Source organism: Periplaneta americana, chromosome 13 (genome assembly GCF_040183065.1).
Source record: "Periplaneta americana isolate PAMFEO1 chromosome 13, P.americana_PAMFEO1_priV1, whole genome shotgun sequence".
Taxonomy (NCBI): Eukaryota; Metazoa; Arthropoda; class Insecta; order Blattodea; family Blattidae; genus Periplaneta; species Periplaneta americana.
The window spans coordinates 52,616,054-52,631,738 of NC_091129.1; the positions used below are offsets into that span (position 1 = coordinate 52,616,054).

At 32.7% G+C, this 15,685-nt stretch overlaps 1 protein-coding gene across 1 annotated transcript in view; it reads right to left on the reverse strand.

Moving 5' to 3' along the window:
* Window positions 1-427: 427 nt before the first annotated feature.
* The window catches only part of LOC138711623 (pecanex-like protein 1), a 112,959-nt gene continuing 97,701 nt past the window's right edge, over window positions 428-15,685 (reverse strand). Inside the window, exon 17 of the mRNA XM_069842757.1 lies at window positions 428-4,200. Coding sequence (XP_069698858.1) covers window positions 4,060-4,200 — 141 coding nt within the window. The 3' untranslated portion in view covers window positions 428-4,059. The remainder of the gene's footprint in view (window positions 4,201-15,685) is intronic.

The following is a 15,685-nucleotide window of genomic DNA, read 5'->3' on the forward strand; positions in this document are numbered from 1 at the left end:
AGCACACTCTCCATTCTCTTTGCTCTATTTTCACAAATTTTCCCTTAAGAACTCATTCTCACTGCCTAGTGTGGAAATGCTTGCCTTGCCACCCATCACAATAGTATATTTTCTTGACATACCATAAGGAAAGAGGTATTTAAGTTATATAGGTCAACAGAGAGTGAAAAAAGGTACTAAAAAACTAACATGCTGGTAAGAAAAAGAGGCTGAAAGCAGCAGGATATTTTCTTATCATTAATTCGAAACAATGAAATGACGTACGAGACTGCGAGAGAAATACAGAACAAAAAATATGATTTTTGAAGTGTTTATGCTAAAATTAAGCAGTTTAATTTCAAAACAGGACTCAAATCTGAGCACAGGCTTTGAATGCTATATTTTTGTAACACAAAAATATTACTTTGTAACTGATCCAATGGCATGGTGATGTATCCAATCTTCAGGCATTTATTAGATACAGATAATTTAACTCTGATACAATACGGAACCAATTTATTTCTTTATATTACTTCCATTCATAAAATTCTTAACAACGTTACTTTTAATGTATAATAATTTATACATCCTCTGTTAGCCAAACAATGATGCATCGGTTCCCACACTGGACATTTTAGTTCAAATACCAATGAGTTCAAGTGGAAGTTCAAGTGGATAGATAAAGACAGCATTGAAGCAGGTTTTCATGCAACACTGTGATACTTCCTGCCATCATTCCAACATTTCTCATTATTATTATTTGTACACGCAGACCTACAACTCTATGTGGCTTACTGTGTAGGCAATGTCTAATTTGATAAAGCAATTTACAATTTTGGTACAACACTCCTATGGAAACAGTTGAATTATATCATGTATCTGCTATAAAAAATAAATAAATAAAAATTCTTATTTTAATGTCTCTTGAATGGCAATCTTCATTAACATTATACTCTTTAAACATGACTTACATTTTAAAAATTTGTTTCTGAGACAAACATACGAGTATATGCATATAAAATCTAATCTATAAATTTTCTTTGGAAACCAGCCCACAATGTGGAAGAGAGGGGGAAAAAGGATAGAGTCAAATTAATCATGGAAACTAGTACCACCAATTTGGAAGGAAAACTAGTAATAAAGCTAGGTTTTATGTACAACTGTATGTACCAAGAGCTGTACATTACAAAGATATGATTCCTGAGTTTCTTTCTGAAAAGACTGTGTCCATCAGTTGTACAAAGAGCAAAAATGCTAAGTGTACGATATTACTTCATAGATTTCGGAAAGTTTAAAAGTTTAAATACTTCTACAGGATAATTTTTCCAATATCACGTGACTACAAGTACAAGCAGCTGGTATCTGTTGCATAACTATTCTTATAAAAACACTGTAAATCTCCTCTTCAAGAAATGTATGATTAGAATGCTGGATTCAGTACGAATATATGAAGATGTACATACTTACGATGTTAGTCAAGAAAAGAAAAAAGTTTCACCCAGTTATTCCCGAAGGAGCTATTAATGTGTATACTTCATTTAAAAAGGAGTAAAATTCTGTCATAAATGTTCTTTAATATTTTTTTTAATTAGGAGACCAATATATTATGATATGTAAATTTTGTATTATAGTGAAAATTACTCTCACATTTCTTTACTGTCTAGAAAAACAAGTATATGACAAATAGTTCTCCCAAACGGCTAACTAAGTATGCCATATATGTATGCATAAAGGGCCAAAGATCTCTATATGTGGATGAATTGTTAGCATCACATTCCAGCTACTATACGTGAAAGAAAAGGCTTTCAGTGCTCATTTCACACAATAATGATGCTCTGTGATTTAACACACAAGCTCTCAGTTCATCATCAGTAGTTTCTATCAATGACAGACAATTTTGCTGAGTACAGTGGACTAGAAAAAAAAAATATTTCGTTAGGTTAGTGTAATAAACTGATTATCCCTAGCAATATTCAGAAGACAGCAATGTGGACAGTAATGAATACTAATACGTGTATTAAAATCCTACGATACAAGGGATCTACTGGGTGTAACTTGCTTCAGCATTATGTGTATATATATATATATATTTTTTTTTTATATATATGTTATAGCATTGCAAAATCTTCTTTAACTAATACTCTAAATTTTACTAATATTGAGAAAGTATTTACCAAAACCATTTTAAAAATTGTACACCCTGCTTACTTCTTTCACACACATATTTTCTAGCGTGTTCATGATGAACCATAAATCCTTACAAATTCATATTCTGAACTGTTTGTGGTTAATCACATGGGGCAATCACAGGTATAGCATTATTCCAAATCCAATTTCTGACCACCTGAGTATCTTATTCTGTAAAGGTTAAAAATTGAAGCATCCTTAAAATTAGAACAAGCAAGAAGCTGGTAAGAAGGTGTATTGATACAACATGTAAAAATATATATAAATTATATTTTGAATAAGTCAACAAAACATTGCAGTCTTAAAAATTCTGGGAAGAAAAAAAAATGACAGAAGCAAGTGCTGGCAAAAAAAAAAAGTAAATAAATAACAATATGAGTAAGATTATGGCTGTGGTCAGTTGTTATCACAGTCTCTGACTGGCTGCTCTTCTCTAGTCTTAAAACCATTAATAAAAAATTATATCAGTGTAAGGGATTAGCCTACATTCTGTCACTCCTTCACCAGACACGACTATATAAATAAAGAAATAACAATGACAATATCGAGCAAATGCTGGTAAAAAGCTTACTTGCCAATAAAAAACATTCACAAATATTTTCTACTTCATTTTTCAAGTTTCAGAGGCTTCTTGACACACAGCCAAATTGGATTATTGATTCTTACTTTTTTAAAATATCTTTTTTAATCTTTCTAAAGAACATCTGTAGTAATTTTAGTCTGTAATTGTACAAAAAAGGATTTATTTTATCTTATCTTCAAATATTAGATTCAGTCTGATAGTTGATAAGGCATCCTGTGAAATAATCAGCTCTAGACAACTACAAGTATAAAAGCTAGTAACATGGCTTTGCTCGTTCTGTACAAGTAGTCGATACATAATAACAACCTTGCTCTTTTATATCTGAATAATAAATAGTTTCTTATAATATAACACTACACGATTCCATTAGTTCTCACAGACATTCCAAGCATACGACCAATCATTGGCGATAAAAACAGTCTCCAATTGTTCATTAGAAATAAGGATACATTACTTACAAAAACACCTTGCCACAAATGAACTGATGGTCATGCACTGTTCTGTAACGTGTGTGCATGCATATATATATATACAAACACACATGCACATGTACATACATTCACAAATGCAAGCACACATTCAATACAAACAATTTTAAGACAATGATATATTCTTGGCACTCATGGTGTCTTGTTTCTAATAAAGTTAATCATGACCTGCTATTACAATTGGGCTAATATGTATCCCCCAACCTTCACGAGATAAGATAAAATCCAGTTAAAACAAATGGCCATAACCAGCATTTCATTTGTGGTCTTGTAATACTTGATATATGCTCAAACAATGTTAATTCGTTTGCTGCATCCCTGAATGTATTATCATGATTTACTATGTAAGGGAACAGCCTTTTCTTCGTTACGTTATTTGGTATAGCTCTCGCTTCTCTCACTTTAGCAATATAATAAAACACTCATTGTTTAACAAGTAACTGTGATAACATTCCAAGCATCAAAATATTTATACCGTTGTTTCTGCCCACAGTTACTGTTATGAGACACTTATCCGCATTTTTAATGGAAAACACACTCAACAAGCACCTTCAAGAAATAATACCAATGACAGAAAACGTAATGTTCCTAAATGGCTACATCCTTCTGTCACATAAGTCACTCGTCGCATAAGTAGGAACACGTGACCATTTAAGTAGCAGACATTGAGATAAGATTTTTAATAGGAATGTTTCTCTTCTATTCTTGTGCCTCTGAAACTTAGAATCTGCTTGTTACAGAGTATCATGTTCTTTGGGATCCTGTATCTCACACGTGAGATACCCTGGACCTATGTCTGTGCCTGCGGCACAAAGTCTTGTGCTATACTTCTGCACCCAAGTCTTGAGTTCCACTCTCAGCAATAGGGACATATTTATCATCAATTTTTACTAAAAGAATGGTCCGGTCCACATGAGATCTTCGGTTGGGGTCTCGGTGTGATGGAACCCATCGATGCACAACCTATGCAACACGAAAAATGTTATTAGAAAATAAATACCAGTATAATCATGAAAATCTCAATCCCATAATTCAATTATTTTAAAGTATAGCTAATCACTGAAGTTAAAACTGTAATTGCTTTGTACTGCTCAAACTAAACAGACAGAACCTAAAATCGATTGTTGGTTTGCTTACTGAACACTATGCAGTAAAAGGTTATGATCTTGCCCCCCTAATAAAAGATGTAGGTCATTCCATATTATTTGCAGATGACACAAGTATAGTAATTACAGTCAATAACTCCAACACATTCCAATCTTCAACAGAGGAAATTCTCTTCAAAATATGTGACTGGTTCTCAGTCAATAAATTAGTATTAAATTGTAACAAAACTAACATTAATTCAATTTAAATCCTGTTCAAATTCAACCTCGCAAATTTCAAGTGCAATAATTAACAATAGGTTCCTATTAGAAACAACCACCACCAAATTTCTTGGCTTAAATATCTATAATGTGTTAAATTGGAAAAATCATATTAAAGAAATTACTCCCAAACTAAATTCAGTATGTTTTGCTATTAGATCTATGCAAAAGACAGTAAATATCAATACTTTAAAAACAATATAGTTTGCATACTTCCACTTGGTAATGAGTTTTGAAATAATATTCTGGGGAAATTCCACAGATAGTAACAGTATATTCCTACTACAAAAAAGAGTAATTAGAATAATAGTAGGTGCCAAATCTAGGGAATAGTGTAGGACTATTTCAAAAAAACTACAAATAATGCCCATGATTTGTGAGTATATTTTTTCATTAATAATCTTCCTCGTATGCAATCGTGAAACCTTTCTAACTACCTAATTCAACAGTTCATAGCATACATATGCGTCAAAAAATGACTTTCATACTCCATCGGCAAGTCTATCGTGCTATCAAAAAGGAGTGCATTACATGGCAGTAAAAATTTTAATAGCCTCCCTATCGATATAAAAATTAAACTCAAAACATAAGATTATTTAGGGCCAAATTAAAGAAGTACCTTATTTCTCATGCCTTTTATTCTGTAGGTGAATTTATGGCATTCAACAACACTTCATGAAATTGATACTAAAACTCTGTGTTGTACTAGTGGACTATATTGTAAACCTCTTCTGTATATATTTCAACTAGACTGTGACTAGAAATTAAGACTTTATAGTAGTATTAAGTTTTTCCATATTCTAGCTCTGAAGCAATGTATGAATACCATGGAATATTAATAAATACAATACAATGTGCACAAGGATTGAAAAAGGGTGGAATTTTAAGATCTCTTAACATCGTACACATCTCGAAAAATAGTGAATTGATTTCACATTCCATAAACATTTCTCAGTAATAGTGTGGTTTGTGCTAACATCTGCACTTTTTTATTGCAACTCCATGTGATAAAAAAACTTACGAATTTTAGATCACCTATTTTTCTTTTACGACAGTTAACTGTAATATTGCTACATAAATAGTGCATGCTTTTCATTTATGCTTTAGAATATTGTGATTATTCTGGTTCTGAAGGACAAGAAAGTAATACGGATTGTTTCATTGGATTCAAGCTCAGGAAAAGAAAAGTCATTCACCAAAATTCCTTCAACAGACAGGCCAGAGGCTTACAGAGAAAGGTGCAAAATTTGGACAGGAAGAAATATTAGCAACAGCAGCAAATTGGTAGACATTATTCTCAGAAAGTTCAGCCACAGGCTAAATCAACAAAAATCTGTCAAGTTCGTTCACAAGAGAGAGAATTGGAGAGAAGGGAAGAGAGGAGAGGATGGGTGGGAGAGGTACAAAATAATATGCCACTCTGCTGGCCAGAATGCTACAAATTTTGCATACAAAGGTGCATTATGTCTGAAAATCTTTTATGGAATAATTTTTTCTTTATAAATAAAATATAAGTAAACTTTATTACGTCACTTTATTTAGTTTACATATGAAAGCATTCACTGAACTCTCCTCTTTAAAATTGGCAGTGATATTTGAAATATATGAACCACAATTCTGATGAGAGCAATTTGAAAAAGCACAAAAACAGGTCACTAAATGGTTGGGCTTCGAAGTGTTTAAGAAAAGACATATTTCCATCTCAATGAAATTGTCGAAAAACAAAACCAATGAATATGAAGAAGAGACAATCTGAACCATCACAAAGACGGTCTACTGCATCCAAGAAAATGCACAATGTGATGTGTGTTTTTTTTTTTGCTCTCATTATTATTGGATCAATGTTTTAAAGAAGACTGTAAATGCATCCCAATATGAAACAATCTTTCAAGAGATGTGTGATAAAATTCAAAGAACAGTTTTTCGAACAAAATATGAGCTAAACCTCATACTAACAATAGTAATATAAATATTTTGTAGCATTATTTTAATGACGTTACTTCTTTTTCCAAATGGGCCAGAGGATCCCAAAGGAAGGCTGCCAGAAGAAGAAGAAGGTTACTTATGTTATCCTAGTCGTTTTGAAACTGAATAGTCTTGATGACCTTAATACTCCATACTTTAACACAAGCCAAAATAAATTATACTTTAATATTAGCAACTACTTTTTGTGGGATTAGTAAAAAGATCGAATGTACAAAAACTACTTACACATGGCCGAGGAGTTTGAAAATGGAATTATCTTCGTTACTAACAATATTCACAATAAATTTCTTGCATCAAGTCATTAAGAAGGATGGTAGCAATATTGAAAATATCTTTCTTCAATTCTTTATGAGGAGGAGTCATTTTCAAAACATCTCTTGTTCACTTGATAATGAAAATGAGCTTCCTGTGTCCATGCATTCTTCAATTATCACTCTGTATACAACTGTCACGATTCGGTTTGAGAATGCCCTCTAAACCAGTCAAATCTTGCGTTAAAAGAGTTAATTGGAATCAAACTGACTCTTGTCCACAGAAAAATTTGCAATAAAATATTAGTTCCAGCTTGGAATCAAAGAGTTTCATGTTTCCATTTGATTCTAAAAGCACCGAAACTCATTGGTTTCATATGTCTCTTGTCTAGCCGGTAAGAAATTTTATACCTAAAAATGTTTTTCGTGATTTCCCCACAAAGTTATGGGAATGGACAAAAGTCGTTTTGAAAATAAGCTCCTCATATAAAACTTTTCTTTAATAAAATAATCAGTCTTTTCTTGAGTCCACAGAATGATTCATAAAACCAGAATACAGACGAGTTCAGAAAATTAAAATAATAAAAATATATCACCAACTATCTGAAATTGCATTAAGAGAGTTACAGTACTTATGCTTAAACTGCCAAAATAGCTCATTGCATCTTAATACAAACCCTGCAGCATCTCATCAAAGATCTCTTTCTCAGTTAAATTATGACTGTCAATTTCTTTGGTAACCTTGTTCAAAACAAACAAACAAACAATCAATCAATCAATCAATCAATCAATCAATCAATCAATCAATCAATCAATCAATCAATCAATCAATCAATCAATCAATCGATCAATCAATCAATCAATCAATCAATCAATCAATCAATCAATCAATCAATCAATCAATTTAGGGCATTTCAAAACCTAAGAGGTTTTTAGCCTCATTCACGATATATCGCCATTTGTCTCTGTTCTCTGCATCTTCTTGTCGTTCTCCTACTGTAGAAAGATTATCATATACTTGGTACGGAGATGAGGTCTACCAAGAGGTCTCTTACATCTTGGCTTGTTCAACACACTGTCAAAAAAATTTCAATTTCTAATTGATGGTGGATAAACAGTGTATTTAAGTTTATCTCATAAGTAAAAATTAAGCGGATTCAGATTGGGAGAGTGTGAAAGCCAATCAATGAATCTTCCTGACCAATCAATTTATTTGAGGAACTGATAAATTTAGGAAGTTCTTAGCAATGAACTAAAATGAGGAAGAGCATTGAAGTAACAAATTACACAAAATGGTATTTCATCTAGAAACTTACTCAGATTTTTTCTCAATATTACAAAAGAATGTCTCATCCTACTAAACAAAAGACCCAATTAAATAATTCCAGTTCATATAAAAGGGTCATTTCATAAGTCATGACAACACTATGTTAAATCTTCTGAATAACTGAAAATGTGGTTAGTTCAGTATATACATTTGAATACCTGTTGTACACTGTACAGGATGCCACTGCCAGATTGCGTCTGTGTGCATTGGTGGCTAATTGACAGGACACACAAAAGTTAGTATGCTAGAGACTGAGCTCCAAAATGGATGTAAGTAAAGTTGAAGAGCGGTCATACGTGAAAATTGCAGTTCTTCATAGCAGAAATGCTCGTCAGTATCATTCTGAACTATGAACCACACTATCAATGCCCAATACTACAGGTCATTCCTCATTCCTGATGTATCATCTGCGTTGTACAATTCGGAGGACACGTCCAACACTGCTGGACAATGCCATAATCATCCATGATAACGCAACAGCCCATACTACAGCTCCTGTCAGGAACCTTTTGCAGTGGTAGGGGGGGGGGGAGGGAGATCTTGGAACAACCTCTCTACTCGCCTGATCTCATGCGACTTTGATCTCATTCCACAATTGAAGAAGTCACTGAGTAGGAAGCAGTTTGCAAACAGGGAGGACATCTTAACAGTGTTTCGATGAGAGGTGGTACACACAGACAAATTCCACACAGCCGATGGTATTCAACACTTGCATCATCATTGGCAAAAATGTGTGAAAGCCTTGGGGGATTATTTTGAAGGGTGTTTGTTAGCTGTGAGTAATGTACTTTGTTTCCTTTTGTGCATAATAAAACAATAATTTCTATTTATGCATCTTTCAATTTCCCTTACCCTTTGCCTCCTGTACCCGGATCCAATTTGGTACTAGCATTGCGAAGCACATTCCAGTGACCTTCAATCGCATATAGTGAATTTCTATTCCTGCAGCTTTATTGGCTGATATAATATAGTTGCCATGACTTATGAAATTACCGTGGTATTAATACAGAATTACTGTTGAGTGTCTTCACTGAACAACATTGTTGCTTCACCTGTAAACACACAATTGCAGGATCCCAACACAAAAACCTTTTGTGAAGGAAATGAGATGTTGGAAGGCTTGTAATGTGATGCAAAGCAGCTCAATGTGAGTACTCCCTTATAGGTAAGCATAAAGATTGCTAAATTCTGTTCTATGGAAATTTGTTTCTTGTGGACTTACAAGTGAAAAACACACACAAACCAATCAAATATAATGTAACTAAAAAAAAAAAAAATAACTTCATTAACAAAATGAATAAAAGTACAATGCTATGTCTAGACTTGCCATAGCCATTACTGTAGTCTTTATTCTGATAAAAAATTGAAAGACTTCAGCTGGAGAAAAGTAAAAACAAGTTGATTCATAATAGCTATTGTCCAGTGCCACTGAGTAAAGATTCTACTGATACACTACTATGGGATGCACAAATTGAAAGAAAAGTCGAGACTAATTTTATTGAGAAGAGCCAATGAATTTTGCTGTCAAGTGCTAGACAATCAAAACGAATATCCGACTGCTATAATAAAATAATGCGACATGGCAAAACCTGAGAATGTAACATAATATAAAACAATGTAATGTAACAGAGCATGAGATGGAACACAATAGCTACTTTTTCACGTACATACATGAATAAGCACACTAATTTTATATTCACGTGAAATCTCTATATGGTCTAATTATTTCGAAAGTGTACATGAAACACAGTACATAATAATACTGCAGTATAGGTATTCATACAGTAAGGAAACTTCGCCACTTTTTCTGCCAGAAAGATATGCACGCATATAGCTAGCAATCCAAGCAGTAAATAACCAACACTATTGGGAAACTCAGCTGTTTATATGTAATCATGATGATACAGACGCGAAAGATTTATTAGAAGAATGAGGGTTTTGAAAGGACCGTATTGTTCAGGCTTTAAATTGCAACAACGGCAAAGGACAAAATACAAAATTGCATTTTTTCGCTTTCTCCAAACATATATATATAAATCCATACTGGTAGGCCTACATATTTTAGTGTAGAGCTACTGGCTTACACTTGGCATGTATTCTTAATGTGGTTAAGTCTCGGATTTTTATCTTTTTATTTCGTTTAATTCCTAAGTTAAATTCTGCTGTAATGATTTCAGATGTAAAAAATGGGTTATAAATATTCGGTGAGAGAATTTACTAAAATAAAATACAAAATATTTGAGTGCAAGTTGTCGTCCATGCATGGAACACTTCCACAACTGCTAGTTTATGAATTTCAATAAGACCTTATTAATTAAAACTGGTATAACCGAGCAAGATGGCTCAGATGATAATGTTTGAGGCTCGCATTCGGAATGTCCTGTGTTCGAACTCTGTAGCTGATCAATCTGACTAGATTTTTTTTTGTTAATGATTTCTCTCAGTCACTAAACCAAATATCGGATTGGAAATTTACATACTATGATTTATCACTGCCTTCATCACAATTATCATACATATTAAAACAAAATCCAAATGAGTTAGGTACATGAACACAAGCATTTGAAACACACGACAATAGAAACACAATCTCAAAGGGCTACTGATATACCCAAAGATTTTACACACGTGATGTAACATTGATGTTAAAGCGTGTATAAACGAGTGCTTATAAAAAGAACTAAACTGCTGTACCGGCAGTATTCTTGGACATCTTGTATATTTACATTTTTCAACTGGAGTGTTGAATACGAAGCTTAAATGAGTTCTTTAAAAATCCTAAACTTTTGCTTATCTAAAGTTCCAAAGCTCTCAGTCTTGTTAAAAGTGTGAATTACAGTTTTTGTCGATTATTGGTATGGGTATTTACCTATTTTTTGTTGATGATTGTTGAATATATTGAATTTATTGTGTACTGGGGTAATAATGATATTTCTGTTCTAGTGATGTATCACGTTTTATTTTTAATAAAATCAGTGATATTAACCTTTCAATGACTCATTTTGGAGTCATTAAACTAGTAATAATAGGGCCTGTAATACATTTTTAAAGGTTGTGACATTTGAAATTAGTGCCATATTGCCAGTTCTGAAGTAAAATTCTGTGTTTTCCATAGTGTTCCTTTGTTTAAATTGATTTAAATTAAAGATGTCAGACACACAATAATGTGCATCATTTTATTTAATACTAGCCGTATCCGTGCACTTTGCTGCACATCTTCTTATAAATAAATTTAATATCATTGACAGAAATTTAAAATTTACATTAAAGCAAAGAATTTTCATGGTAGAGACTTATCGGAATAGAGTGATTGTGGAAAGGCGAAAAGATGATTTGCAAGAAGATTTTATAATGTTACTGTTCCACATATCAAGACTATAACCTCGTTAAACATTTAGAGAAACTGAGTCAATATTGAATAAAAGGAGCAAAATACCACGCTGTGTACTTGCTGAGGAAAAACTGAATGAAATATGAGAAAGATTGGATCACACCTCATAAAAATATCGGTCATCTCGCGCAAAAAATTGGTGTATCTAAAACCACAGCATATGAAGCCATTAAAATCCTTAAAAGATATCAAAGATGTATTGCAGCAGAAGGTCATCATTTCCAACACCTCTTATATTCCAGGTAAGTTCAGTAATAATAAAACTGCCGAGACGGTTTGCGAGACGGTTTGCCGGTCGCATGTCACCCGGTCGATCTACATTATGTAGACGAATGCTCTCTGGTATATATTATCCAAAATGGGACACATTATTTATTAATTTCCAACCTACATAACAAAATAAGACGAAACTTCGTATCCTCTCACACCACAACATACTTAAATCAATGAAAATAACCTCAGAATTATAACACACTACTCTACAGACATGATGTGATCACCGAGAAGGTTATATACTTAATAGGTAAGAGTTCTGTATAGTGCACAACACTTCATATTGAATAATTAGCAAAACGACATCTTCAGCACGATTTGTGGTGTGTATGCCACCTCAAACCTCGAACTCCACCCCTCTGCAAGCGAGATCTTACATACTCTGCTTGTTATAGCTTAATTTTATGAGTAAAAACAATTAACAATAGGTACCTCAGTCATAACGTGATACAATACCAGACGGAACTATGAAGTAATTACTTATTGAAATACCACTATTTGTCCAGGGAGCATCCGTTTTTCGGTGCAAGAATAATTCGTTTAACATGTTTCTAAATTAGTCTTGAATACATTCCTTAACAAACCATTCCAAACCAATATGAATATAGTGGGATTGTGTACGAAGGTAATTATTTGTTGGCATCATAGCGCAGTTTTGTTTATGTAAATAAAAACACATTAAAAAACATTATTTTAAGAACCATAGGAAACAAATGTGGGTACCGGTACATAATAAACAAAAGAATGCCATTTCATGACAACAGTCGTAAAAATACGATTATATTTCATGGACAAAAAAATAAAATCTAGTAAAAAGTAATATTTTACATGGACTAAATAAAGTTTAAATATACATTACCGTAGTTCACTCAAATATGTAATTAAGCAATAAAAATATGTACCGTTATCTTACTGAATAATTAACACTTAATATGTATGTGTCGCATGTACAATATATTTGTAAAATTATTCCATCCCTATCATTGGTTCATAAATAAATGCAATGCAAAGCAGACATAAAATTTTATTACCTTCTAATATCATTAAATTTAACTACATATCACTCATTCATAGTTTCGACAGTATATCAAGTTTTCTATGTGTAAGAGTCTGTTTTAATCATACCTTATCATGCATTTGTGCCCAGTCCTCGATTTACTCTGGAGCTTCTGTAGTTACATAAAGCATAACGTTCATCTGAAGGAACTACACTTTCCAATGATGAAAGAATTATCCAAATCGATTCTATACAAACACTCTCTATTTATAATAAGTTAATATTTAGTATATTATAAACACATATGAATGTCATCCATATAAATGGGTTATGAATATTAATTCGATTGTTGTCCAAGACTGCTTTAAATAAATGCAGTCATTTGTTTTATCTTTATTACTCGTATAATCTGAGATGGCCATGGCACAAAAAGCATTGTTATTTTAAAACTAATGTATGTCCTTAAATATCATTCCTATCAAAATTTTGCATAGAATAAAACTTATCGGAAATCATTTTTAAAGAAACTTTTGTTACACAACATTTTTCATGAAAATCAATAATAAGGGAGATATTTCGATTTATTTAATTCAGGTCCCCTTATAACCCCCACCCCCTTTTAAATAAAGTATTTTGAATGCCATATAGCCTAAAATCTAAGTTACAACAACCTTAATTTATATTCCAATTTCCATATAAATCAGTTCAGCTATTATCGCATGAAAAGGTAACAAACATCCAGACAGACAGACAGACATACAAACAAAAATTAAAAAAACGCGATTTTCGGTTTCAGGATGGTTAATTATACATGTTAACACCAATTATCCTGGTTGAGTGTTAGAGAAGGCCATATGGCCTTAACTGTGCCAGGTTAAATAAATCATCATTATTATTATTATTATTATTATTATTATTATTATTATTATTATTATTATTATTATTATTATTATTATTGGAAAAGCGAAAATTACCCGAAAAATTTCGGTTACAGATTTATTATTAGTATAGATTATTCAATCTCTGGCTTTCATTCTTTCATAAAAAACACAATGCAAATCAGACATCAAATTTCAGTATGGTACCTCCAAATAGCATTAAATTTAACTGCAGTACATATAGCTAATTATTAGTTTGGACAGTATATAAAGTTTTCTGCGTGTGAAGTTCTGTTTAGTCCTATCTTATATGCATTTGTGCCCAGTCCTCGATTCATTCATGAGCTTCTGTAATGACATAAAGCATAGCCCTCTCTAGTCATGGCCCAGCCCTGGTAAATGTGGCAATGTCGCAGCCCGTCCTATTGGCTGAGTAACATAACATGTGTTTTAGTGCAAGACGTTCTCCTTGCTCATGTATTTGCGTTAATATTTCCATTGTTATGGTGTCTGTGATAACAACATTTCATAAACATGCCAGATAGATGTGTAGTGCCGGGTTGCGTAAGTAATTGCGATAAGACAATTAAAGCAGAAGGATATACAAGTTGTTTTCGGTTTCCTAAAGATCCTGAACTATACAGTAAATGGATTCGTTCGGTTCCATGGACAGAATGGTCACCAACCAACAGCTCTGTAGTATGTATGAAACATTTTCAGGAAAATGACTTGAGCTTTGTTGAGAAATATGTCGACAAGGACGGAAAGACGTGTTTTCGTAAACGTGATCATCCAGTTTTGTGTGATGGTGCAATTCCGAATGTGTTTCCAAATTTGCCTTCATATCTAAGTATTGCAAGTGGAACCAAACAGAAAAATCCGAAACAGAAAAGAGAAAAAATTCACAATCATCTTAAAAAGCAAAAGGAGGATGAAGAGAGACAGACAGACGAAAACAGTGTGTAGGATTTTTTTTTTGGAAAATATATCAAAGAAAGTATAAAAAAAAGTGTGGTCACTATTTAAAAACGAATCTTGTTGTATAGTGTATAAACTAGACATAACTAATATTCTCAAAATATTTGCCAGCATTAGAATAAACAGTGATTTTAGTGTGGAAGTGCATGTGAATGGTGGACGTCTACCAAATGAGGCTTTAAGATGTACAACTTCTAACTTAGTAATATGTAGAAATTCTTTGCTTACAGAATGGAGTCAGCTTTCATCGCTAATAGATTTTTGTGATTATTATGTTTCACCAGATAACAACAAAAGCATTATTGTATCCCAAATTACTACCTTACTACAAAATCTGAAATTATTGTTATTGCAAAATGATGAGAACTGTGATGAAAGCAGCTTAAAAAAGTTAGATATTTTATGTAATCAGTTTGATCCAGTATTTATGAAAAAACCTAAGTATGTTGTATCCACAATTATAAATTCTTTCTTAATTTATATCCAGAGTGTGAAGTGTTATGATGTCATTAGGCTGAACAACATCAGGTCATTGATATCTAAGAAAACTGTCCTCCTCATTTCAAATATCCCCTTCTTCAGAAACTGAGAATACACATTTCTTGAAACATGTTGTTAGGCAACTTACAGAGAATGAAAAAACTGTGAATCTTCAAGTAGATGAAATTCACGTAAAGGGGACTGTAGACTATCAAAATGGACGGTTGTTTGGGGTTGCTGCAAATAAAACAAATGATCTTGCGAAAAGCATCGTAGCTTTTTTAATTAGTGCTGCATTTGGTAATTTCAAAGAGGTGATGAGACTTGTGCTGGTTAAACAACTTACAGGGTCAGATTTAGCAGAAATGTGTAAGTATATCTTACAAGAAATACATTTGTGCGAATTGCAAACATTGTGTGTCATAACTGACAATAATAGGGTGAATCGCGTAATGTTTAATGAACTCACAAAAGATTCAGAAAGTAATTATTGCTTTCAAATTGAAAATTGTCCCATAAA